At 33.9% G+C, this 27,992-nt stretch overlaps 1 protein-coding gene across 1 annotated transcript; it reads right to left on the minus strand.

Moving 5' to 3' along the window:
• On the minus strand, positions 1-27,978 carry LOC111276236 (putative disease resistance protein At1g50180). Its single transcript, XM_089754039.1, has 4 exons — positions 26,679-27,978; positions 25,421-25,748; positions 598-2,463; positions 1-494 (listed from the first exon to the last, which is right to left on the minus strand). Exons 1-3 carry the CDS (start codon positions 27,537-27,539, stop codon positions 611-613), a joined length of 3,042 nt encoding a protein of 1,013 aa, XP_089610165.1. The 5' UTR covers positions 27,540-27,978; the 3' UTR covers positions 1-494; positions 598-610.
• Positions 27,979-27,992: the final 14 nt, after the last annotated feature.

Consider the following 27,992-nt stretch of genomic DNA (forward strand, 5'->3'; position numbering starts at 1 on the left):
ATAATGAAAAAATGTGCTTCATTATTGAAAATTAATTACATAAATTAGATAAAATAAAATTAGCTTTATTGTTGGTATGCTTGAGTTGTTAACAATGAACATACCCCAAACAAACATTGACAATATTCAAAAGATACCAAAAGATCTAATAATTCTTAGTTTTCCCCGACAGAATTGAAAAAAAAAAAATGAAGAAAAATTAAACGCCATGGGACATGATCTTGGAAGTTGGAGCCACATCAAGTTTTGCCAATCAACTTTCTCCTGTTTGTGCCTTTATTAGCAGCTCCAGAATTTGATTTCCTTGCTGTGGGTGTAATGAGACCAAAATGGCTGTTTCGTACGCTTCTAAAGCTGCTAGATCTTGGTGGTACTGGTCAATTCCGTTCAGCTAATCACAACAGCTAACTATTACTTGGTTATGGATGCCAGAGTCAAGAAGGATTCTTATGCTATACTTTGAGAGGCCTGGGGCCATGAGGATGCCAATTGTCCTTCCATAGAAAAGTATCCAATCAAAATTAGGATTTATATGTGCAAAATATAGTAGTAATTACAAATAACTAGAAATTTCTAAAACAATGATAATAAAATTACCTGACAAGGATCATTATTGGTCATCACAATTTTGAAATGTGATAGAAGGAACATGTTGGAACTTATAAAAATCTTCTCCTCCTTTCCCCACTTTATCTATGAATGCCTTTGGCATACTTTCAATTGCCAATTTCTGGAGGGTTATAATGAAACTCAATCCATCTGGAAGCATCTTCATTTTTCTGCAGTGTGCAATCTCCAAAAACCGTAGAGCAGGCATGGCTCCTTGATCCACCTTCCACTCCTCCAAATTGGGAAGGTAAACTAGGCTCAGAGAATCAAGTCTGGGAAAACCTACTGCAGAGCAAATCATTTCCTTCCCTTTGAAAGCTAAATGACTGAATTTGAGAATCCTTAATTTGGGCAGCTTCTCCAGCGTTGGCATTGGATCTTCTTCAAGATTGGAACGGTAAAAGTAGATGTAAGTAATATCTTTAGAAAAGTGGTGGTACTCTGGTAACTTCCCTATATCCTCATATAAACTCAACTTACAAACACAACTCGAAAGGAGGAGTGCAAAATGTCTTGAATCTTTTCTTTCATGGAAAATAGATAAGGATTGGAGACATTTACTTCCAATGATCGCGGGATTGTCCGAATCCACCTTAAAATCTTCAATATTGAAGGGCCCACGAATCTCCAACTCCCTGAGATTTGTCAAGTTGAGAAGATCGTTTACATAACAACTCTTGGTGTTGAAGTTCACTAGTGTTTGAAGGTTTCTCAAAGTGCCCAACTTCAACTTTGTTCTACGTTTACATTTCTGAGGGAGATACAAATGTCTTAGTTGTTCCATCCTCCATATCACATTAGGGACATGAATAGAATCAAAGAATCCTCCTTTAAACCTTAAATCCAAGGTTTGCAAGCACCGAAGATTGCCTAGAGATGATGGCACCTTTGACCTACAGAATTGAAGATCTCTTAGACTCAAGAATCTCAGATGGATGAGATCAACTACATCACTGGGAAACTTGCGTCCTGCAAAACCACCATGTCCTTCAAAGTCTAGGACTCTAAGCAATTTAAACTTGTCGAACATGTATGTCCAAATTTCCCTTATTTTAGGCAATAGTAGAAACAATCCCAGAAGCAGCACGATATAATACAGTGGATTGCGATTGTCGTTTTCGTGGTTGTCGATGTAATTCTTCATTGTCAGAGGCAAATGCCATCTAAGTGATTCTTCTGAAATGAATTCATCGAAAATCAAAAGTGATCGAAGATGGGGACTTTTAATGCGCTGAATCCGAAGAAAATGATGGGCGGTAACTCTTCGAACTCTACTAATTGTAGATGACAGAACATTATTGCCTTGTGGATATGAAATTGACTTTTCCATAATGAATAGGAAATTTTCTTGTTTTGCCTTTGACAAGCAAAGTTCTCTCATGAGATCATGCATCTGAACAGTTTTGATCTTTAAGGTTGCCTCATCTCTTTCTCGTACTTGAATCATGCACCTTTCTACAAGCTCATTTAAGTAACATTCTGCCTCATCTTCTAGTATTTTCCCTCCATTTTCTTCTTTTTGCTTTGATGAAACAATACCTTCAGCAATCCATAATTGAATCAATCTAGCCACAGATATCTCATAATCCTCCGGAAAATGGCTTAAATAAAGGAAACATGGTCTTAAATAGGGTGGCAAATCATCATAGCTTAAGGCTAAGACATCCTCTGGACGTTGGTCTTTGCCTCGCTTCAAATATGACTTAACATCTTCTGACACTTTTTGCCATACATCGAATGAATTATTCTTTGTAGCCAAAATTCTCCCCAACACAATGATGGCTAATGGCAACCCTCCACAATGTTCAACCATGTCTTTCCCTAGCTCTTCCTTTTTTCCATCAAGTCCAAAATCTGTATAATAACAAAAGAGATGGGATAATCACTTCAAAAATTATAGTGATTTTTAAATGGTAATAAGATCATCATGTTTGGTAAATATTTATTGAACCTATGTGACTATAATTTTGGATCACCAAAGGTGATTAAATCACTATTTTAGAAGACAATATAATTATGATATAAAGTGGTAAAAATCTTTCATATGAAGGTGAATAATATGTAAATTAATAATAATTAATATTACTCAATTAATATGAGAATTAAAAATATTTCCTCTCAAAATATAATTATTTTATATTATAAATTTTTATATTTTTAAACTAATATTTATTTTAACAAATTCAAAAATCATTTGTATGCTTTCTTTTGATTTCTTTTAAATTTTATATACAGAATATAATCTTTTGTTTTTCTTGTGTTATGATTTTAAAAGATTAATTTTACTTTCTAATTCAATTTTTTTACATAATTTATATTATAAAAATTAGTTTATCTATCATTAAATATATTTATTAATTTAATAATTTAATTATATTCTATTATGAAATAAATAAAATTTTACAAATTATTATTTTTAAACAATATTAAAGTCATTAACTTGTTTAACTACTACAATATGTATAGTTTATTTTAATAATTTCACACAAAATAATGTTTGATTTTTAATAATACCAAACACAAATGATTTTTATGTTTTAAAAATCAATAATTATTAACCAAATAAAGTGACTTCAAATCCCAAATAATAAAATCACTTTATTAGTAAGATCACTATAGTGATTATATTATCATGATAATCTTAAAAATAATATCAAATACTATCTAAAAAATTAATTGTTTGAACATCTTATGAGAAATAGTTTTAAATGGGTGGCTTTTTACTCGAAGATCTTGATTTTCTAACAGTTCTAACAAGGTTGATCTGTTACTCAATTTTTTATATTAGGAAAGTTATATTTAGTGACTAGGGGCTACTTGACAAACTGAATAAATTCAATATTGAAAAATTAAATACTGAATTTTCAATTATGAATAATTTAAATACTGAATTTATGATAAAAAAAATTGTTTGATATACTTTTGAAAATAAATATTTAATAGATTTTTTTATAATCTTTTACAAGAGATAGATACAATTTTATAAATATTTTCAATTGATAAAAGTTAAAAAAGAAAGAGTAAATAGTTAATATTTATAAGATTAATGTTATTAAATAATACTTTTTAAAAATAATTAAACTTAATAAATTAAATAGTTAAAAATTATTTAATATTTTCAACACTTTTATAAAAAATCTTTCATTAAGTGATTTTTTAAAAATAATTTATCAAACACATTGAAAAAAAAATCAAAATTTAAATTTTCAATGATTTTATCAAATGCGCTCAAAGTCAGAAAAATACAGTACAGCACATGTTCTATAAGCTCTGTGCGCGGTTTTTAATGCCACAAAATTGTTATCATAAAGTCTTAAATAGTTATAGGTACTCCACCTAAATTTTCTTTGACTGAGTCATATGTTTTTCAATCCATTCACCTTAAAAAATATTATATATTTTATGATTTTTCATTTAGCTAAATTTTTTTTTATTTTTTTTAAAAGAAAGTATGAAGATCAAATTGTTATTGAATTCTTTTGGTTTAATGTTCCCATAAATATATATATATATATATATATATTGGTTTAGCTACTTATATATTATCTTTATGATATACTAAATATGGAATTTTCAAGCTTTTAACATTCTCATCAACTCATCAATATTACCTCCTTTTTGTTGCTAATTGTAGAGATTTGAATTTAAATTACAAGATATTATCTATTTTAATATGAAAATTTTATAATTTTATCTTATAAAAAAATCTCATAAGTGTAAGTTTAATTTTTTACTTATATATTATAATAAATATTTAAAACATCTTGATATAAAATTAGGATGTCACACTAATAGAATATATATATATATATATATATATATATTTAGATTTCATTTAGGAGCTTGATTGAAAGACTTTCATGAAAAGTATGGTTTATGATTGGACCTCTCATAAGCTCTGAAATAAACTGTGAATCAATTCAAATTGAAAGACTTTGAATTTTGCTAATTTACTTATATATATATATTAATAAGGTTGATCTATTACTTATATATATATATATATATATATATTAAGAAAGTTATATTTAGTGACTTAAGAGCCGCTTGATAAACTAAATAAATTCAACCAAGAAAATTAAATACTGAAATTTTAATTATTAATAATTTAAATACTTAATTTATAATATAAAAGTTGTTTGGTACACTTTTAAAAATAAATATTTAATAGATATTTTATAATCTTTTATAAAAGATAGATACAGTTTTATAAATATTTTCAATTGGTAAAATTTAAAAAAGAAAGAGTAAATAGGTAATATTATAAGATTAATTTTATTAAATGATATTTTTTAAAAGTAATTTGACTTCATACATTAAATAGTTAAAAACTATTTAGTATTTTTGTTGTAACGTATCGGTCCGAAACTTGATCTAAACGTAAAAATTTTAAAAATTTTGAAAAAATAAATTTTATATATCTTTTTAACCATTTTATTTTAATATATCCAATGATGAAATTAATTTTTTTTAGTTTTACATTATGCAAGTGGATCTCTCTTCATTTAGTAAATAATTTTTTATTGAATAATATATAATTTTATTTTAAATTAATTAAAACTAACATATTTATATGTAAAACATATATATTAATATAAATTTTTTAAAAAATAAAAAAAATTATTTTTTATTTTTTAAAAAAGTTAAGGTATGTGATTACTTTACTGTTAAATACAAAGGGATGGAGATAAATTTGAAATACCATTTAGTGGAAATGAGTAAGATTTGTGATTACTGGTTTTGCAAGATTTGTGATTACTGGTTTTCTTTGAAAATTACTTCATATCAAAATAATTAACATTTTAAGTGGGCAAGCAGCTTGGTTTATCAGTAATAAGAGAGGAGGACCTGGCAATTGAGTGATTGAAGAGGATGGAAAGATCTGGTTTCTGATCGAGTGTCGCGGTATTATTCTCTCTAAATCTTTTTGTTTTATTCGTTGTTGGTGGTTTAGTTTATTGTGTTATTGTGAAGAATTTGTTGCTGGGGTGGTTGGTTACTCCTAGGATTTCTGTGTGGATTGAGGGTGTTAAAATGAGGATTGTGTTGTGAAAATGTTCGCAGCATGTGTGGGGGTATGAAAGCCAAAGCAGTGAGGAAATTAATTAGAACTCAAAATGGTGAAATGGTGCTCATCCAGGAAACGAAATTGGTTACCTGTGATCTTTGGAGTTTATGGCCTTTTGGGAATTTCGAGTAGTTTATAGCCCAGCTGATAAAAGTTTAGTGGTTGTTAAGAATTTATTCATCGCGAGGAAGAGTAAATCGACAAGGCACAACAAAGATTTAAATAGTGGTCGGACAATGGTATAGCGGCCATATTTTTGCGGTAGTGTCACTATTTGCCACCGCTTGAAGAAAAAACAGAGAAGAATTTGAATCTCATCTGTAATAGTATATTGCGATTGCAAATTACGGTATAATGTTGAATAGCGGTGGTAACGGTTTATTATTGCCCACTACTCTTTTTTTCATTCAAAAATTTAAGAAAAAATTTTTCATTTGACTTTGGTTAAATACTTAAAATAAAAACAGCAAGCCAAAATATAAATAATAATTTACAAATTCAGAAAAAAAAAAACTCACAAAACTTAATCTTTCAGATATATCAATTCTCTCAAATTTAACTTTAATAAAGATCAAGCACATATAGTTTAAGGTAAACAATTAATTCAGCACTCAAATTACTTCTTTTTTTTTTTAATTTCCAAATTTGACATGATTTTATACGTTAGGAATTAGATTGAGCTATGGTGCACTGCTAGGAGGGAGAAAGAGTTGTTCGGACTTAAAATAAGAGACAAAATATGAGAGTGAGACTTGAGGTTGAGAGAGATAAGTAGATAGCACACGTTAAAAAAAAAAAAAGAGCTGTGAGATAGGGATGAGAATGAAGGTCTAGAAAAAAAAATTATTGAATGCAAAGTGAGAGAATGAAAAGTTGTGTGGGTCTCTGCAACTTAGTCAAGAGGTAGAGAAAGTAGACTTGAAACTATTGTTGTTGAAGATTGCTCTTAACATGGAGGCTGTTAAGTTTGACTTACTGTAAGTTCATAAAAAGTAATTCTCTTGACCCATAAATAATAATGTTCTTACTTATTTTATGGATGTCTAATAACTTATTAGTTGATTTATGCATAATATAGTTCTGTAATAATTTGATAAGTACAGTAATTAAATAATTAAATATATAATTCGTTATGATTATTTATTTTTTATATATTTATTTATCTCTTATTATTTTTTAATTATCATATGAGTAATTTTTTAAATATTAAAATTTTACTATAAATATATTTTTCTTAAATAAATAAAACACATGACATGATATAAATTACTTTAAAAATCATAAAATAAGAGTTTTTATGATTAATAATTAAAATTACTATATTTTATAGCAAGTTGAGTAAAATTTAAAAAAAAAAAATTCATGATCGTGATAGCCGCATTGATCGCGAAAGTTTTCATTATATCCGCAACCATGATAAACGTGACACAACAAAAAACGTGATTGATACCGCAATTTAAATGCTTGAGGCACAACTTCAAGTGCTATATTGTTGGGTTGATTATAGTATGGGATAAGGACATTTTCACTAAAACCTGTCAAGATGTATGAGAAATAGTGAATTGTTAAAAGGAATTGGAAGGTTTATCATTTTGAGTGGGTGGCGATTAGTGTCTGTGCTCCGTGTAGTGTGAGTGACAAGAACAACTTATGGGGGGAGTGGATGGAGGCGAAAAGAAGTAATGAAGGGAACTGGTGCCTTGTTGGAGATTTTAATTTACCTTTGGCTAGCTGGGGATTATTGGTGATGGGTCAAATATATTATTTTGGCTTGATAAATGGCTGGGTGATGGGGCTCTAAAAGATAGGTTTTTCAAAGCTATTTTCAGTGGCTTTAAAGCAAAGATGGTAAAGTGGTGGAGATGGTGAATCAAGATGGGATTGGATTTTTCAATTTAAGAGGTAAGCAGTAGTGTCTCTGTTAGGCTATAGGAAAGACCGCTAGTGTGGGTGTCGTAACGGTTTTGAGACCGCCAGACGTAAAAACGAGTTGTTTTAAAATTGAGAAAGAAAAAAAAAAAAAAAAAAAGAGGGAGTCGCCACCAATCTTTATTAGGGTGTGATTGGCCACCCAAAAGTTTATCTTTTTAATAAAACTATAAAAACGGGTTGTTTAAAGTTTATCAAAAAGATATATTTCGGTCTACGAAAAATCAGGTTGGGTCCGGGAGTCGGTTACGCGTGGGGAAGGATTAGCACCCCCACAACGTCCATAAATTGGTACCATTCAACTATGCGCTATTTTCAATGTCGGATAAAAATGGTTTTAATTTGAAATTTAACATTAATTTCCTTTATTTAAAAAAAATATTCTTTTTTTTTTGCTAAAATTTTTATTTAGGAATATTGAGAAAATCTTTAAGTTAAAGAATTATCTTAAAATTCTCCAACATCTAGGCAGAATTTAAAGTAACCCTTTTCGCTTAAGATTTAACACAACAATCCTTAAAATGAAATAACACTCTTTACAAAAAATTGTTGGTGACTCTCCAACATCTAGGCAGAGTACCATGAGTAAATTAAAGAGAGAATAATGCAGACAATTATTGATGATAATACGATAACGTATGTATGCTAATGAATATCATGTAAAATGAAATGCAATTTAAGAGTTGGATTCTTAAATATAATGAGATCACCCCGATTCTCCAACATCTAGGCAGAGCTTAGGTGCGACTGTTTATATTTAAGATCCCAATTTTATTATACTTTTTATTTATTAATCTTATTTTTAATAAAATGCAATTTAAGAGTTGGATTCTTAAATATAATGAGACCACCCCGACTCTCCAACATCTAGGCAGAGCTTAGGTGCGACTGTTTATATTTAAAATCTCAATTTTATTATACTTTTTTTATTTATTAATCTTATTATTAATATGAATTATGAACTCGTGTGAAAAGACTTAATGAAGTAAAATTTCCTAAATACCCCATCATCTAGGCGGCATTCGGGAACAAATTGCTTCCAATAGAATTTTCACACGTGTCCTTAGGATTTTTCGGACTTTGGACTTCAAGGATTTTGGATTTCGAGCGGTTTTGGATTTAATGGATTTTGGATTTTTAAGGGTTTTAAAAACCTAGGATTAAGAAATAGCGCTTAAGGTTTCGTTTTTAAGAAAATACGAACATTTCTAAAAATCTCCAACATCTAGGCGGATTTTTGAAGCAAGTTCGATTTTAATAATTTTTGAAAATTAATTAAAAATTTCTTATGTTTATTTATTATTAACAATAATTCCCCAACATCTAGGCAGAATTACTGTTTTAGAAAAATATTTTTATTCCCTCCAACATCTAGGCAGGGAAAATTATTATTATTTTTTAAAACATTTTAATATATTTTTATTATTATTTATTTTTAATTTTATTATTATTAAAACAATTAAACATTTATTCTAACAAACTTATAAATTTATCATGCATAAATATAAAATATATTTAAAATAACAAAAATAATAATATAAAAAAAATTTAGAAAATTCAAAAAAAAAAAAAAAATTTTTTTTTTACTTGAACCGGACCGGTCAACGGTCCGGTCAACGATGGTCCGGGCGGTCTGACCGGTTCGGCGGTTGGATCGACGGTTCGGGCGATCTGACCGGTTCGGCGGTCGATAGGCGGTTCGTATGAACCGGTTCAAGGCTGGCTGGAACGGGTCGATGGGTCGGGTTACGCGGATCTCGGGTCGGGTTCGGGTCAACGCGCGGATCCTTCTTTGGTTAAAACGGCGTCGTTTTTGGTTTTATTGAAACGACGTCGTTTTGGCTATTGATAATATATATAAAAGTCAAAAAAAATTTTTTACGTCATTTTTTCGGTCTTTAGAAAAAAAAACAATCCTCTTTTTTTTTTTTTCTCTCTTCTTCTTCAGCCGCACGCCGGCCGGCCGTCGGTGCCGCCGCCATTTGCCGGTCGCCGACCGTCGTCTCCGGTGGTCGGAAAAACCCCAAAATTCTCCCACGAACTCTTCTCGACCCCCTGAGCACAGATCTGACCTCTTTTTCATCAAAAACGGCCTTGATTCGCGTAGATCGGGTTTTAAAGTTTTCGATTTTTCTTCTTTTTTTTTTTTTTTTTTGGCGAAACTGATGATTTCTTGGCTTTTGTAGGTGGCTCGGCGCTGAGGTTCCTCGCCGTAGGCGAGGACTGTGTTATTTTTTTGGTTTTTGTTTTTGTTTTTTTTTTTTTTGTGGCGGTTCTGTTTATGGTTGTTTTGGGTTGGTTTTTGTGTTTAGGTATTTTGGGTGTTTGGGTGGGTAGATCGAAATTTTTCGTTCCTGAACCCTTTTTTTTGTTTCAGAGCTCTCACCTGAAAAAAATTTTTTCGTTTTTTTTTTTTTGTCTTTTTTTTTTTTTTGAAGTTTATGTGTTGATTTTATAGAGTTTCAATTGAGTGGGATTTTGCTGGCTGTAGGGTGGTTAGTTGGTAGCTATAGGGTGGCTGGCAGGAAGCTGGTCGGGAGGGCTGGTTGGGTTGCTGATAAGGAGCTGGTCAAGGAGTTGGTCGAGGCAGCTCGGCATCGCACCAACTCCTTGACTTCTTTCTTTTTTTTTGTTTGTTTACTTGTTTTGTTTTTTTTCTATTTTGTTTTTTTTTCTTTTTTGTTTTGTTTTGTTAAATATTATTATTATTATAAAAAAAATAAAATAGTAGACCCGGACAAAATCGGTGTCTACAGCTGCCCCTCTTTGCACGTTTCTGAGAATCAGGAATAGGGCAAAGACAAAGACAACGATTTTGTCCGAAAATAAATCGTGTTATTTTTTGGTTTTACAGAAAAGGGCTCCTCTTAGCAGAGGCTCAACAACTTTAAAATTTCTGCTTGAAAAAGCTCCTCTCAACAGAGGTTTCACAACTTTAAAATTTTATTTTGGAAAAGCTCCTCTCAGCAGAGGCTCCACAACTTTAAAATTCTTTCTTGAAAAAGCTCTTCTCAACAGAGGTTCCACAACTTTAAAATTCTTTCTTGAAAAAGCTCCTCTCAACAGAGGATCCACAACTTTAAAAATCTCATCTGAAAAAGCTCATCTCAACAGAGGCTTCATAACTTTAAAATTTCATTTTGAAAAAGCTCCTCTCAACAGAGGCTCTACAACTTTAAAAATCTCATCTGAAAAAGCTCCTTTCAACAGAGGCTTCATAACTTTAAATTTTTATTTTGAAAAAGCTCCTCTCAACAGAGGCTCCACAACTTTAAAATTTCTTCTGAAAAAGCTCCTCTCAACAGAGGCTTCATAACTTTAAAATTTCTTCTGAAAAAGCTCCTCTCAACAGAGGCTTCATAACTTTAAAATTTCATTTTGAAAAAGCTCCTCTCAACAGAGGCTCCACAACTTTAAAATTCTTTCTTGAAAAAGCTCCTCTCAACAGAGGCTCCACAACTTTAAAATTCTTTCTTGAAAAAGCTCCTCTCAACAGAGGCTCCACAACTTTAAAAAAATCTCATTTGTTTTCAAATTTGAGTTTTCATCTTTGAACAAGTAAATTCCTCTCTTTTTGAATTCCTTTGTTTGATCATTGTCTTTACCAAAATCTTGTTTTTTTCATTAAGAAAAGGAAATTTTCTATCTTTGTTACAACTTCTCATGGATGCATGTACTGAGTGCTCATGATGCAATGCATGTAATGCAATCAAAATCGTTCATTGTAGTAAAAAGGTTCTCAAAATCTCTCGCTTTCAGCTTCTTTTATCCAAATTCTTATATGACCAATCTGTCTTCAACATCTGACCACAATATTTTTTCTTCAAAAGTCTGCAACATTAATGTCTTGTCATGCGTTTCTCATCCTTTTTCATTTGCCTTTGTCAACTTTAAAAGTAATGCTGAGATCTTTCATGTTTGTTTTTCTTTTCATCATTTTAAGTTCAAGACAAATAAAATGCAATCACACATTTCTCTGATGGACAAAAAATATCAAATAAGGATAAAGGAAAGGATAGGCATTATTTCAAATGAAGGATAATGTATTTCTTATGGCTGATAACAAGTGTATGTCAAAGTGTTTGAATTGAAATAAATGTGTCAAAAGAATGATCACAAGATAATCATGAACAAAATATTCTCAGATTCTTTCTCTAAAACTAAATCAGATGACTTCCTTGATTATTCAGAGTTCATCAAACTACACTTGCCCCTGCATTGTGAGATCTTTTCTTGATGATGCTTTTACTTCACATCTAAGTTGCCTTTTCAGGTTTTCAACTTAGATAAGTCATCATTTTTTCTTTTTTCTTTTTTTTTAAGCAAAATATTTCTTCACAACATCTGAATTTATTGGGGTAGGCAAATCACCTCCGTCCATTTCTGCCAAAATCAATGTCCCGCCAAAAAAAGCCTTTTTCACCACATACGGGCCTTCCCAATTTGGTGTCCATTTCCCTCGATTATCATGTTGATTTGGAAGGAATCTTTTTAGCACTAAGTCTCCTTCCCTAAAGCAACGGGGACGAGTTTTCTTGTCATGTGCTCTCATCATCCTCTTTTGATATAATTGACCATGACAAAGTGCTGACAGTCTTTTCTCCTCAATAAGGTTTAACTGCTCGTAGCGATTTCGGACCCATTCTGCTTCCTCTAACTCCACCTCCATCAGGACTCTCAGTGAGGGAATTTCCACTTCGACTGGTAGCACAGCTTCCATACCATATACCAAAGAAAACGGTATGGCTCCAGTAGACGTTCTGACTGATGTTCTATAAGCATGCAAGGCAAAAGATAACTTCCCATGCCAATCTTTGTAAGTTTCAGTCATTTTCTCCAAGATTCTCTTGATATTCTTATTTGTAACCTCCACTGCCCCATTCATTTTTAGACGATATGGTGTCGAATTACGATGGCGGATCTTGAACTGAGTGCATACTTCATTCATCATTTTGTTGTTTAAGTTTTTGGCATTATCAGAAATAATTGTCTCCGGAAGCCCATATCTGCATATTATCTCTCTTTTCATGAACTTGCATACCACAGATCGGGTCACGCTAGCATATGATGCAGCCTCTACCCATTTGGTGAAGTAATCAATCATCACAAAAATGAATCTATGCCCATTCGAAGCTTTTGGAGTGATGGGGCCAATGACATCCATGCCCCACATTGAGAATGGCCAAGGAGGAGCTAAAACATGTAATGTTGATGGTGGAGCATGAATTTTGTCAGCATAAATCTGACATTTATGACATCTCCTAGCATAATCAATACAGTCACTCTCCATTGTCAACCAATAATAGCCAGCCCTCATAATTTGTCTAGCCATCATATGACCATTTGCATGTGCCCCACAAACTCCATCATGCACTTCTTCAATAATCTTCTTTGCTTCAGCTGCATTTACACATCTTAAGAGCACTTGATCTCGACCTCTTTTGTAAAGGATATCTCCGTCAATGAAGAAATTCATAGCCAATCTTCTAATAGTCCTCTTATCATTTTCAGTTGCATGTTCTGGGTATTGCTGGCTTTTAATGTATTGCATGATGTCATGATACCATGGCCTTCCATCAATTTCTTTTTCAACACCTGAGCAATGTGCTGGTACATCTTTCACATCCAGCTTGATGGGTTGGATTTCAATACTTGCATCTATTTTGATCATTGCAGCTAGAGTAGCCAGTGCGTCAGCAATTTGGTTTTCCTCTCTAGGTAGATGCTTAAACTGAACTTCTTTAAATTGCTTAACCAACTCAGAGATGTATTTATGGTACTGAATCAGTTTAGAGTCTCTTGTCTCCCATTCTCCTCGTAACTGATAAATGACTAAAGCTGAATCTCCAAACACATCTAACACTTTGATCTTCTTTTCAATTGCTGCTTGTAGACCCATAACACATGCCTTATATTCAGCCACATTGTTTGTGCAATTAAAATTTAATCTGGCTGTGATGGGGTAATAATATCCATCAGGAGATATCAAAATTGCCCCAATACCATGACCCAAAGCATTAGCAGCTCCATCAAAATACATCCTCCATGATTTTTCAACAGGTTCATTTTCTTCAATGGCCATCACATCCTCATCAAAAAAATCTAATTTCATTGGCTTATAATCTTCGACTGCACGATCAGCAAGGAATTCAGCTATTGCACTCTCTTTAATAGCTTTTTGAGTCACGTAAATGATATCATATTCTGAAAGCATAACCTGCCACCGTACTATTCTTCCTGTCAATGAGGGCTTTTCGAAGATATACTTAATAGGATCCAGCTTTGCTATGAGCCAAGTAGTGTGATAAAGCATGTATTGTCTAAGCCTTCGAGCTGTCCAGGTTAATGCACAACACATCTTCTCTAATGGTGAATACTTTGACTCATAATCAGTGAACTTCTTGCTCAAGTAGTAAATTGCTCGTTCTTTCTTATCAGTTTCATCTCTTTGCCCCAGCACACATCCCATTGAATTTTCATGCACTGTCAAGTACAAAATCAAAGGTTTTCCTGGCATTGGTGGTACCAACACAGGTGGATTTGACAAGTATTCTTTGATCTTATCAAAAGCTTCTTGGCATTCATCATTCCATTCTCCAGGATCATGTTTTCTGAGAAGCTTGAAAATAAGATCACACTTATAAGTGAGTTGAGAGATGAAGCGAGCAATATAATTTAATCTCCCTAAGAAACCTCGCACTTCTTTTGAGGTATGAGGAGGAGATAAGTTTTGAATGGCTTGTATCTTATCTGGATCAACTTCAATTCCTTTTTCATTGACTACAAAGCCCAATAGTTTTCCTGATTTGGCTCCAAATGTACATTTGGCAGGATTCAACTTCAACTGAAATCTTCTCAACCTGTCGAACAACTTTTTGAGACTGACTATATGATCATTTCCTTCACGAGATTTTGCAATCATATCATCTACATACACTTCTATCTCTTTATGCATCATGTCATGAAAAAGAGTCACCATTGCTCTTTGATAAGTAGCACCAGCATTTTTCAACCCAAAAGGCATGACTTTGTAACAGAATGTTCCTCACATGGTCACAAATGTAGTTTTCTCCATATCATCTCGAGCCATCTTGATCTGATTATAACCTGAGAAACCATCCATAAAGGAAAATGTGGAGTGCCTAGCAGTATTATCCACTAGAGTATCGATGTGAGGTAAAAGAAAGTTATCCTTAGGGCTTGCTCTATTCAAATCTCGATAATCAACACACATTCTCACTTTTCCATCTTTCTTAGGAACTGGCACTATGTTGGCTACCCATTCAGGATATTTTGCCACTTCTAAAAATCCAGCATCGAATTGTTTCTTCACTTCCTCTTTAATTTTCAGCAGCATCTCTGGTTTCATGCGCCTTAGCTTTTGCTGCATCGGCTTACATCCTGGTTTTAAAGGTAACTTGTGCTCTACAATATCAGTGCTGAGTCCTGGCATATCCTGGTAAGTCCATGCAAACACATCTACATATTCTCGTAGCAACTCTTCTAGCTTCTGTCTTTCAGTTGGTAAAAGAGATGTACCAACTTTGACCTCTCTTTTATTCTCACCATCTCCCAAATTTACTGATTCAGTAATTTCTTGGTGGGGTTCAATTGGCTTATCTTCATGTTCTATTAATTTTAACAAATCGAGAGGCAGTGTATAGTTATCTGAATCTTCCTCACTATCAAGTTCATCAACATGAATTAAATTTTCAAAATCAAATCCGAGATTAATGCCATGATTATCCTCATGTTCATTGTTTGAGACCCTGCAAAAGGGTAATATAGAGAGAATATTGGCACACAAAAATGGAATGGCAAGAAAATGTAGGAAAGAAAAGGATGAAAGGTAAAACGAAGATAAAAATGACAGAAAAAATACGGATGCATCTTCTAAGTCTTTTATTAAAATGACAAACATAAACACACCATAAAAGATCTCCTAATACTCGTAGAAAGTAATTAGAGATTTTAAGTTTCACATTACTTTTCCAAAGTTTTAAAGGCAACAGGTAGCTCTGTAACTTTTCAATTATCCAACTCAAAATCTGAAGGATAAGGGTACACGAATAGCTCTTCACTTCGACTCTTCTTTTCTCCATCATCCACCATTTGAATGGCCAGCTCTGAAAATTTTTCCATGAATCCTGCACTTGGGGCTCTCGGTAAATCTGAATAAATGTATCCTCCCGAGTGAAAAGAATCATAAAGGTAAGGAATGACTATCGGCTCTGACTCCAGCTCATATCCCTTAAGATTAGCTATTCTCTTATCTCTTTTCTCATTCATCATTCTTACTCTGTCCCCTCTTGTTGGCTTATATCCCAAACCAAACCTGTCTCTCTTTTCATATATGGCCGATGGCTTCGTAATTCCTTGCAGGTTCTTCCCAAGTCCGACTTCAGGTCACCATCCCATCTTGGTAAGCTGTTTGACTACCATTTTAGTAGTCGCAGATAAGTGTGGTAAATATAATTTAGATCCTTCAGCTATATATGTTGCATTGGCAATCTCGAAAGATCTATAAGAACATTCTAAAGCTTCATCTGCTGATTCCACATAAGGAGTATTTATCGGTTGAGTTACCAATAAATCTTCTTCTCCTGCCACACATGTTAGCTTCCCTTCAACAATAAATTTAACTTTTTGATGTAATGAGGATGGGACAGCACCTGCCATATGGATCCACGGTCTACCCAATAAACAACTATATGAAAGAGAGATGTCCATAACTTGAAATTTCACGTTGAAAGTACATGGGCCAATCTGTAATGGCACTTCTATATCTCCCAACACTTCTCTTCTGGTTCCATCAAAGGCTCTCACTATCATATGACTAGGTTTCATATAAGATCCATCAACAGGGAGTTTTGCCAGAGTAGTCGCAGGTATAACATTGATGGATGAGCCATTATTAATCAAAACTTTAGCCATTATATGACTTTTACATTTCACAGTAATGTGAAGAGCCCTGGTACTTCCTCTACCTTCAGGAAGAATCTCTTCATCACTGAAAGAGATATAGTTTGAAATCATCAGATTGCCAACAAGCTGTTCCACATATTCAACAGAAGCATTGTGAGACACATATGCTTGATTTAACACTTTCAGCAAAGCATTACGGTGTGACTCTGAACTGAGCAATAATGACAATAGCGAAATTCTAGCTGGCATCTTGTTAAGCTGTTCTACCACGCTATACTCGCTATGTTTTATTAACTTTAAAAATTCACCTGCTTCACTTTCAGATACTGACTTCTGCCATTCTTTTTCTAGGGTTGTGTCAAGATCACTATGACTTTCATTTTCTTCTCCTACCTTGGCTTTTTCCTTTCTAGCTTTTTCTAGAGCTTCTGGGGTATAACACCTCCCACTTCGAGTTATGCCTCCTACACCCGTTATGTTGGCATTATCTGGGTTGACTACGACATCATAATCGTACTTCCAAGGTACTGCTTTATCATTCTGATATGGAAAAGGGCCAGAAACTTTAATTGTCACCACTGGTCGAGAGACAGGTTTTTCTAGCTTCGATGTTGGCTTTTCATCATAATAGATAGTTACTGGTCTACGTCCAAACTTATACTTTGAATCAATGGTAGACACTTTCACCAACTCTTCTCTCTCTTGGTAAAACTCTATTCGACCTTCATCCATCAATTTTTGCACTTCTTGACGGAATTGGTGACAGTTTTCAATAGAATGCCCCAGAGCACCTCTGTGATAATGGCAGCTTTCAGTTGAGTTAACCGTTTCAGAGTAATTTTGAGGTTCTATCGACTTCAGCATGTCAGCTTTGACCAAGGTTTCAAACACTTTAGCCATATGAGTTTTGACCTCTTCTATTCTTCTTTTCACGTAACTTGTTTGCCCATCAATCAAAGCATTTATTGATGGTCTGGTATGATTTGGTAGAGGGTTTCCATTGACATTTGGAGTCCCTTGTTGGCTGGTATCAAAATTTAATACTCCTTCATTGATTAACCCCTACACTTTATGCTTCAAAGCAATACAATGCTCAGTGGAATGACCTGGATTCCCATAATGATAATCACAATGTGCATTGGGGTCATACCATTTGGGAAACGGAGGTTTCAAAGGTTCAATAATAACAGGAGCAAGCAGATGTTTTTCAACAAGTCGAGGATACAAATCTGTGTACGTCATGGGAATTGGGTCAAAATGAGGTCTTTCTCGATTGTTATTATTCTGTGAGTTTCTTTGATTGCTGTTTGGGTAGGTTGGTCGAGTAAATGGTCGAGCTGGAGGTGCTGGGGTGTAATTGGATGGTTGAGGGCTAAAACTTGATCTGGGTAACGATTGTTGGGGGGCTCGGTAATGGTATGGTTGTTGAGAGATTTGGTTTATGGTAGAGTAGTAATGGGGGTGTGGGTTATATGAAACAAAAGAATGGTGTGGGGGATTTGTGTGAGTGACAACATGTGCCTCATGCTCTTTCTTCCTTAATGTAGCTATCTTCTTTTCAGACCCTTCAATTTTACCACTTTTGATAGCATTTTCTATCATCTCCCCTGAAATTATCATGTCAGAGAAGTTTTTCGTGGCATTTCCCATCAATCTGTCATAATACGGGGCCTTCAGTGTATTGACGAATAGCACGGTTATCTCTTTTTCAGTCAGTGGTGGTTGTACTTGGGCTGCTGCATCTCTCCATCGATGTGCGTATTCTTTGAAGGTTTCCGTCAACTTTTTCTCCATATTTTGTAATGACAGTCTATCAGGGGCTGTATCCAAGACGTGCTTATACTGAGCAAGAAAAACTTTGGCCAAGTTTTTCCATGAACTGATCTTATTTCGATCTAATTGCACGTACCATTTAGCTGCTGAACCAGTCAAACTATCCTGAAAACAGTGTATCAATAGTTTGTCATTATGGGTATAACCCGTCATCTTTCTACAAAACATGGTGATATGAGCAGATGGACACTTTGTCCCATCGTATTTTTCAAAATCTGGGGTCTTAAATTTTGGTGGGATAACCAAGTCAGGCACTAGGCTAAGCTCGTTGGCGTCAATAACCCCATAAGTGTCATTACCTTCAACCGCTTTAAGCCTCTCTTCAAGCTGGTCATATTTATCTTGAATTTTTGAATTTATAACAGGTTCTGACATTTCGTGAGACTTCTCTTGCTCAACAGGGTCGTCAAGATTTGGTACCATGATGGGATCGACTGGGATGGGTCCCGAATTGGCATTCAAGTGGGTCGGCTACTGATTTGCAGAATGATTGACATAGGGGTACGGCTGCGCACTTGGTGGTGGTATGTGTATACCCCGAGGAACTTGAATCTGAACTTGAGGTGGAGTGAATCTCGGAGGGTATAATGGCTCTTCCACATTAACCTCATCTCCTGTCCTAGATACACCAGCGACTCCTTTTCCTTTCATTGATCCAATCAACAGTTGTCTTAATTCAGCCATTTGTGCTTCAATTCTTTGTTGTATTTCTATCACTCTTTCTTGTATCTCCTCCTGTACCCTTTCGACCCTTTCAAACCTAGCTGTATTCTCTTCTGCCATGGCTCGAGTCTGGGAACGAGTATTATATCTATGTGAAATTGACGGGTTGTGGTTCCTTGGCTTTGCTATCCTTGAACCTTAGTTTATTAACCACGAATTAGATCGCATGATATAATGTCGTTGATATTATTGTTAGTATAAAAATGCATGCATGAAATGAATGAAATGCAAATTAGGGTATTATCTTGGATCGATCGAAACAAAAAGAAACTTTCATTAACCATGGGAGTCTTTACACATCATCCAATCATTCTTGCATTAAAGCCATAAAAACATTTGATTTGAGCATATTGCTCCCTAGCTTCATGAAAAAAGTGCAATAATCTTTGACTGTGGCCTTGGGTTGGTACAATCTCTCGTTCCAGTGCTTTCGCCTTTTCAACCATGTTGCCTGCTTTTTGAACAGCCTTGTAGATTTGAGCAGTCAGGTGTTCGATGTATTGCTGCCTCCCTAAACTTTCTGCTCTCCACATCTCTCGAGCATCTACCTCCATATTACAAGTGCGAGCCCAATAATCTTCTTTATCTTGCCATTCAGTCAAAATCTCATTTATGTGCCTCTGATTGCTTGTCAATTGAAGCTCCAAACTCATTAATTCATGCTCTAAGGCTTTTTTCTTGCTTTGCAAATCGGAGTTCTTGCTTTGTTCCCTCATTAGCTCAGCTTTTAGCTTTTCACTTTCTCTTTGGTGCCTTGTTACCTTTTCAGAGGCCCCTGAAAGTTTTTCTTTCCATTCATGTTGCTCTTTGGTGAGTGTGAAGATCATTTCTTTGTTCTCTCGAGCTCTGTTCTTCCAATATTCCACCATGTCTCGTAGTTCTTCCACATCCTTCTTGGATCCCTTCAAAGGTCTACTATCCAACCTTAATTTCTTATTTTCTTGATGCAAATCTTGCAGATCCTCTTTCAATACTTTTCGTTCTTTAGTCAACTTCTGTACTGCATCATTTTTCATCATCAAATCATATCTTAATTGGTTAACTTGATCCATCATAGCCACCTTTTCTTTCTTTAACCTTTTCTTTTCAATCTCAAACTCTCGTTGGGCGATCTCAAGAGTCGACAATACCGATACTGAAATAGGAGCCGACAACTTCTCTGAAACATCAGCTGGTAGAGGCCTAATTTCGTTAACTCTTTTCATCCTCCACACAAGGTAACCTTCAGCAACATTATCAGCGAGTCTAGCTGGGCTCATTCGGTTGACCTGCTTCCATGCTTTGATGATTTCACGAACACTTTTCATATAACCGGGTGTTCCATATTCAAACTCGAGTGAACCAAGCCTATGAGTCATAGGGATGAACTGTCGTGAATCATATTGTCTTTGAACCATAAGGGGCGCGTAACTCACTGCCCCCCATATTCCTAATAGAGGTACCCATGACTCGTTTCCACAACTATATAAGATAGCCATCGGAAGCATCCATGGTGCCCTCTATGTTACATCTTCGCTAGTGAGCTTTAAAAAGAATGCCAACCACTGACTTTTTGTCCAATCTTTTCTCCATTCTTTAGTCATAAACTCCCTGATAGGACTGAAATGTACGGAGAATGGTCGAAATGATGTCTTTTCTTTTCCCCAAAAATGGCTTCTGAGCCAGATAAATAGTAACTGAGCACACCCCATAAATCGTCCTTCACCCTTTCTTCGACAAAAATTAAGTGATCTAATAGTTTCTGCCAAAATAGTTGGTGAAGGGTTTATACCTTTATCTAATTGCTTAAAGAAATCAACCACTGATGCTTCTATATGTCCTAAAACCTTAGGGAATATCATCAATCCATAGATGGCCAAAGCAAACACATCCGACCCCTGATCGGTATCAATATACTTTCTTATGTACTCGAGCAGAAAAGCTGATGGAATAATGTCAACCCTATTTTTTCTTTCTTGTGCTTGTCTATCTCTTCAACCTCCACTTGCATGATCTTGGCTAATTTTTTTCTATATCCAATGGTCTTATGCTCTTTCCAATAGATCTTGTCTTGATTGGTAGACTCTATCTGGAGTAAAGAAGAATATTCTTCGATCGTGGGAGCCAAGTCTTCTTGGTTGAATACAAAGCATCGATAAGATGGATCCCAGAACTGTATTGCGGCTCTCATTAGCTGTTCATCAACCTTCACAGACATAAGCAGTGCCACATCCCCGTATTTCTTGGAAAAAGATTCTTTTTTCTCTATTCTCCACTGTTTCCAAATGGCTTCCAATTCTGATATATTATTCTGACTGAGATCCACATGCACTGACTGTAGTAGCACCGATATGTGACCCTCTACTAAGCAATCTCCTTCTTTCCTCTGAATACCTTCTGAATGGCTCTTGACTTCTAAGTAGCTCTTACACACAGATGACATCCTTTAGGTTTTTTGAAAGTTTTTTTTTTTTAGATTGGTCCAAAACAATACCCTTTTAAAAATGGTACCTATATGATGCATGCAACAAAATTGAAGACAATAAAACAAATCAATAATGTAAATAAAACAAATAAATAAAACTGAGTAAATGAATGAACAAGCATAACAGAATATACATAGTGTCCTAATTTAGGTAATCTTTTCACAAAAGGGACAGTATGGCTCTATCCTAAAGTTGGACTTTACGGCTCATTATATGCTGGGTTAAGATTTGCATGTCTAAAGGTTCCCAGACTATTCCTCACATCATCGTCCATTATAGACTAGTAAGGCTCCCCGATCCTCACCCATTACAGGCTACTAACGGAACGGGTTCAATCTGAGTGAAAGTGTTTCGCTAGCAAATGCGGAGGTTATCACCTCACGAGAGCGTAGCTACTTCACTTCCTCCTAAAAGGACGGAGCCCGGGTATAGAGCTCATGTATGCAAGTGAATATGCAAAATGTGTGCAAGGTAATAAATCAAAAACCAAAATCAAAATGAAGTAATAACTAGCACATAATTTATTTCATTTATTAACATGACTGTTTTCAAAAAAAAAAAATTAAAATAAAAGAAATTAAATTAAATATCAAATAAAATCAATTAAATCCAACCATTGTCAATAGCGCATAATTAAAATTTTGGCCTGACTCTCAAATAAGTCCCCAGTGGAGTCGCCAAGCTGTCGTAACGGTTTTGAGACCGCCAGACGTAAAAACGAGTTGTTTTAAAATTGAGAAAGAAAAAAAAAAAAAAAAAAGAGGGAGTCGCCACCAATCTTTATTAGGGTGTGATTGGCCACCCAAAAGTTTATCTTTTTAATAAAACTATAAAAACGGGTTGTTTAAAGTTTATCAAAAAGATATATTTCGGTCTACGAAAAATCAGGTTGGGTCCGGGAGTCGGTTACGCGTGGGGAAGGATTAGCACCCCCACAACGTCCATAAATTGGTACCATTCAACTATGCGCTATTTTCAATGTCGAATAAAAATGGTTTTAATTTGAATTTTGACATTAATTTCCTTTATTTAAAAAAAATATTCTTTTTTTTTTGCTAAAATTTTTATTTAGGAATATTGAGAAAATCTTTAAGTTAAAGAATTATCTTAAAATTCTCCAACATCTAGGCAGAATTTAAAGTAACCCTTTTCGCTTAAGATTTAACACAACAATCCTTAAAATGAAATAACACTCTTTACAGAAAATTGTTGGTGACTCTCCAACATCTAGACAGAGTACCATGAGTAAATTAAAGAGAGAATAATGCAGACAATTATTGATGATAATACGATAACGTATGTATGCTAATGAATATCATGTAAAATGAAATGCAATTTAAGAGTTGGATTCTTAAATATAATGAGATCACCCCGACTCTCCAACATCTAGGCAGAGCTTAGGTGCGACTGTTTATATTTAAGATCCCAATTTTATTATACTTTTTATTTATTAATCTTATTTTTAATAAAATGCAATTTAAGAGTTGGATTCTTAAATATAATGAGACCACCTCGACTCTCCAACATCTAGGCAGAGCTTAGGTGCGACTGTTTATATTTAAAATCCCAATTTTATTATATTTTTTTATTTATTAATCTTATTATTAATATGAATTATGAACTCGTGTGAAAAGACTTAATGAAGTAAAATTTCCTAAATACCCCATCATCTAGGCGGCATTCGGGAACAAATTGCTTCCAATAGAATTTTCACACGTGTCCTTAGGATTTTTCGGACTTTGGACTTCAAGGATTTTGGATTTCGAGCGGTTTTGGATTTAATGGATTTTGGATTTTTAAGGGTTTTAAAAACCTAGGATTAAGAAATAGCGCTTAAGGTTTCGTTTTTAAGAAAATACGAACATCTCTAAAAATCTCCAACATCTAGGCGGATTTTTGAAGCAAGTTCGATTTTAATAATTTTTGAAAATTAATTAAAAATTTCTTATGTTTATTTATTATTAACAATAATTCCCCAACATCTAGGTAGAATTACTGTTTTAGAAAAATATTTTTATTCCCTCCAACATCTAGGCAGGGAAAATTATTATTATTTTTTAAAACATTTTAATATATTTTTATTATTATTTATTTTTAATTTTATTATTATTAAAACAATTAAACATTTATTCTAACAAACTTATAAATTTATCATGCATAAATATAAAATATATTTAAAATAACAAAAATAATAATATAAAAAAAATTTAGAAAATTCAAAAAAAAAAAAAATTTTTTTACCTGAACCGGACCGGTCAACGGTCCGGTCAACGATGGTCCGGGCGGTCTGACCGGTTCGGCGGTTGGATCGACGGTTCGGGCGATCTGACCGGTTCAGCGGTCGATAGGCGGTTCGTATGAACCGGTTCAAGGCTGGCTGGAACGGGTCGATGGGTCGGGTTACGCGGATCTCGGGTCGGGTTCGGGTCAACGCGCGGATCCTTCTTTGGTTAAAACGGCGTCGTTTTTGGTTTTATTGAAACGACGTCGTTTTGGCTATTGATAATATATATAAAAGTCAAAAAAAAATTTTTGCGTCATTTTTTCGGTCTTCAGAAAAAAAAACAACCCTCTTTTTTTTTTTTTCTCTTTTCTTCTTCAGCCGCACGCCGGCCAGCCGTCGGTGCCGCCGCCGTTTGCCGGTCGCCGACCGTCGTATCCGGTGGTCGGAAAAACACCAAAATTCTCCCACGAACTCTTCTCGACCCCCTGAGCACAGATCTGACCTCTTTTTCACCAAAAACGGCCTTGATTCGCGTAGATCGGGTTTTGAAGTTTTCGATTTTTCTTTTCTTTTTTTTTTTTTTTGGCGAAACTGATGATTTCTTGGCTTTTGCAGGTGGCTCGGCGCTGAGGTTCCTCGCCGTAGGCGAGGACTGTGTTATTTTTTTGGTTTTTGTTTTTGTTTTTTTTTTTTTTGTGGCGGTTCTGTTTATGGTTGTTTTGGGTTGGTTTTTGTGTTTCGGTATTTTGGGTGTTTGGGTGGGTAGATCGAAATTTTTCGTTCCTCAACCTTTTTTTTTGTTTCAGAGCTCTCACCTGAAAAAATTTTTTCCGTTTTTTTTTTTTTTGTCTTTTTTTTTTTTTTTGAAGTTTATGTGTTGATTTTATAGAGTTTCAATTGAGTGGGATTTTGCTGGCTGTAGGGTGGTTAGTTGGTAGCTGTAGGGTGGCTGGCAGGAAGCTGGTCGGGAGGGCTGGTTGGGTTGCTGATAAGGAGTTGGTCGAGGCAGCTCGGCATCGCACCAACTCCTTGACTTCTTTCTTTTTTTTTGTTTGTTTACTTGTTTTGTTTTTTTTCTATTTTGTTTTTTTTTCTTTTTTGTTTTGTTTTGTTAAATATTATTATTATTATAAAAAAAAAAATAAAATAGTAGATCTGGATAAAATCGGTGTCTACAGTGGGAAGCTGATAAAAGTAGATGCTTCTCTGTTAAAAGACTAAGTGCTGCCTTGGGACCACACAACCAAAGGTGTTCCTTTCTATGTTGATCAGTTCTTGTGCTTGTGGTGTATTTTGTATAATTAAAATTGCCTTCATTTTTTGTGCTGCTGTGATGTATTATGGAAGATTTGGTTATCAGTTTTGAGTGGTGTGGGCTGTTATGGGTGATTTCTAATTCTATTAATGACTTTGTTTTACAATGTCAAAGGGTTCTCTTTTTTTATTTTTTTTTATTTTTGAGTAATCAAAGAAAGATGGCTAATGGTTTGAGGTGCAACGAGGTGGTTTTTACAGGCTATCAAGTCTGAAATAGTATTTGAGGGGAAAATGAGAAAAATGAGGAGATTCTACTAGCTAGCAATATGCAGACAAGTGCTCAAGATAGATGAAATTCATAGTTAGTAATTGAAAAATAAATATTACCTGGAAAATCTCTGTCAGGAAATGCAGTCCTTTGAAGCAATTCCCAACTGTCATTTTCTTCTAAACACTTCAATACAAGAAGGTAACGTACTCTACCTGCGTCTGAAGCTACCTCTGTATTGCGCGAGGTGAGCAATATCTTGCTACTTGTCTTGCTCTCCTTCCATGGGAACGCAGCTTTTAAACTATCCCAAGCTTCAATGCTCCAGACATCGTCAAGTATTACCAGACATTTGTAATGCTCTAAGAAGTTACACAACTCCTTGGCTAAATCTTCATGACCAGACTCGTTGTCCGTTTCATTCCACCTCCTCACCAAGCTTGGTACCTGTTGAAAGAATCAAGTAATATCATGTAATATTCTATAATTATGAAGTGAGACCTAACTATTAAGGGTTATGATATTGTAATAAAAATAATATTGAGAATTCCTATACGATTAAAATTTCGCATGAGATTATTTCTATAATTAGTGAGAGTCCTTTATATAAATATAATATAATGTTTGGTATAGAGTGCTTACTCCAAAAAAATATAGTGATTTATACATTATGTTTAAATTATTATGTTTGATAGTATACATTATGCTTAAATTATTATGTTTGATAGGTATTCGATGATCTTAAGCAACGATGATTTTGAATATTTAAAATTAATATTTATTATTACAAGTTCAAAAGTATTTTGTGTTTTTTTAATATATTTTATATATAACATAACATTTTGTTTTTCTCTTATTATGAATTTAATATATTAGTTTTATTCTTTAATTCAAATATTTTTTTCACATAATTTATACTATAAAAATTAATTTACATATTAATAAATATATTTATTAATTTAATATATTTTATTATAAAATAAATAAAATATTATTAATATTTTATAAATTATTCTCTTTTAACAGCATTAATTATTAATTTATACAAGTATTACATATTATTTTCATATTTTTAAATAAAATAATATTTTATTTTTAATTATATTAATCACAGTAATTTTTAATTCTTAAAAATTAATAATTGTTAACCAAAAAAATGATTTTAATTCACAATAATAAAATTACCTTAATAATAAAATTATCTCAACGATTGTATTACTATATTAACCATATTAAAGACACCAAACACTACCTAAAAGTCCTTCAGACTCTTTCATAAGGTCAGGCCAAACTACATATTTTTGTATTATTGTGTTATCGGTTTTTCTCATATTCATTTTCATTCATACAAAACAAATATTTAAAATTTAACGCTACCTTTGCAAATTTTTCATCCCTGTTCTTGTCCTCCTTTAACGTCTTTTTACAGCTGGATAGAACTTCTTCCCATACAGCCTTTTTTCGGAATTGCTGAGAAACATAGACCCAAGCAAAGTGATTAAAATGATCTCGAACCTGGCTATGATTGTAAACCTTTTTAGCAAGAGTGGTTTTCCCCAAGCCACCCATGCCACATATAGCCACAATCTGATGACTATTTTCCTCATCATCGACAACAACAGAGACCAATTCCTTAATTTCATTGTTGAAGCCAACAATGTTATGTTCCATAATATGAGGATAAGGCCGCCTTGACTCTCGCCTGACATTAGAATAACTTGAACCTTCTCTGTCTCTTAATTCTTTGATGCCATAAGTCTGCAATCGTCGTGTTAAGTCAGTGATTCTTGCTATGATCTTCTCTATCTTTGACCTGGTTTGGTGGAGCAACCGTCCCTCTTTCAAGATGCAAGCATATCTTTTGATGGCATTGGAGAAACCTCCTTTCCTTCTGGATCCAATTTTGAGAGCGAAAGCCTCGACCACGTCCTCAGCATCATAAGCAAGTTCTCTAATTTCAGAAACCCACATTCGTATCCTTTCATCCTCACCTTGTCGCGCATCTGCATCTTTTAAACTCAAGAAGCTTTGCATCCATCTCAGCTCCGTTTGCAACCGCTCAACTTGCTCCTCCACGCCCCACAAGAACTTCGCTTCTTCAGTCAGCAAATCACCAATCCTCGAGGTAGCAGAGGATAAAGCAGACAAAGCCATGTCGCTCAATTTCTTTTTGGTGACCAAAGACAATCTTTTTTTTTTCTTTTTGTATTCGATATTTGTAACATTGGTTACTTCCATTATATATATTGGTCATGGTTGTAATCGTAGAATTCTTGATTACTTGTGCACTGAAAAAGTCCCTTAGAATTGGATTCTTACCCAATCAGTTAGGCAACTGATTTTGAAGGAAGCCAAAGAAGCAAGAAATAAATTGACGGAGAACCGAGCTGAGCTTTAATTTAATTGTTTATGCAATCACAGTTAATATTTAATAAATTTGACATGCAAATTCTTATTCTCGTCCTGGTAAGTACTTCAAAAAAAATTAATGTAATCCACTCTTTATTTTTTATTTTACCATCCTTTACAACCAGTTTAAGAAAAGAATTAAAGAGGAATAAGTAAAACCAAAGTCACTCTTTTTCCCTTTATAAGAGAAAAGGAAAAGTTATGAGGATTTGAAGCTTTTCTATACCCCCATTGCTTACCAAAGAAATAAAGATAATTGAGCGAGTCGGTTTTCTTTATTAA

This window comes from Durio zibethinus, chromosome 25, assembly GCF_047325235.1.
Source record: "Durio zibethinus cultivar Kanyao isolate XHJ-2024 chromosome 25, ASM4732523v1, whole genome shotgun sequence".
NCBI lineage: Eukaryota > Viridiplantae > Streptophyta > Magnoliopsida > Malvales > Malvaceae > Durio > Durio zibethinus.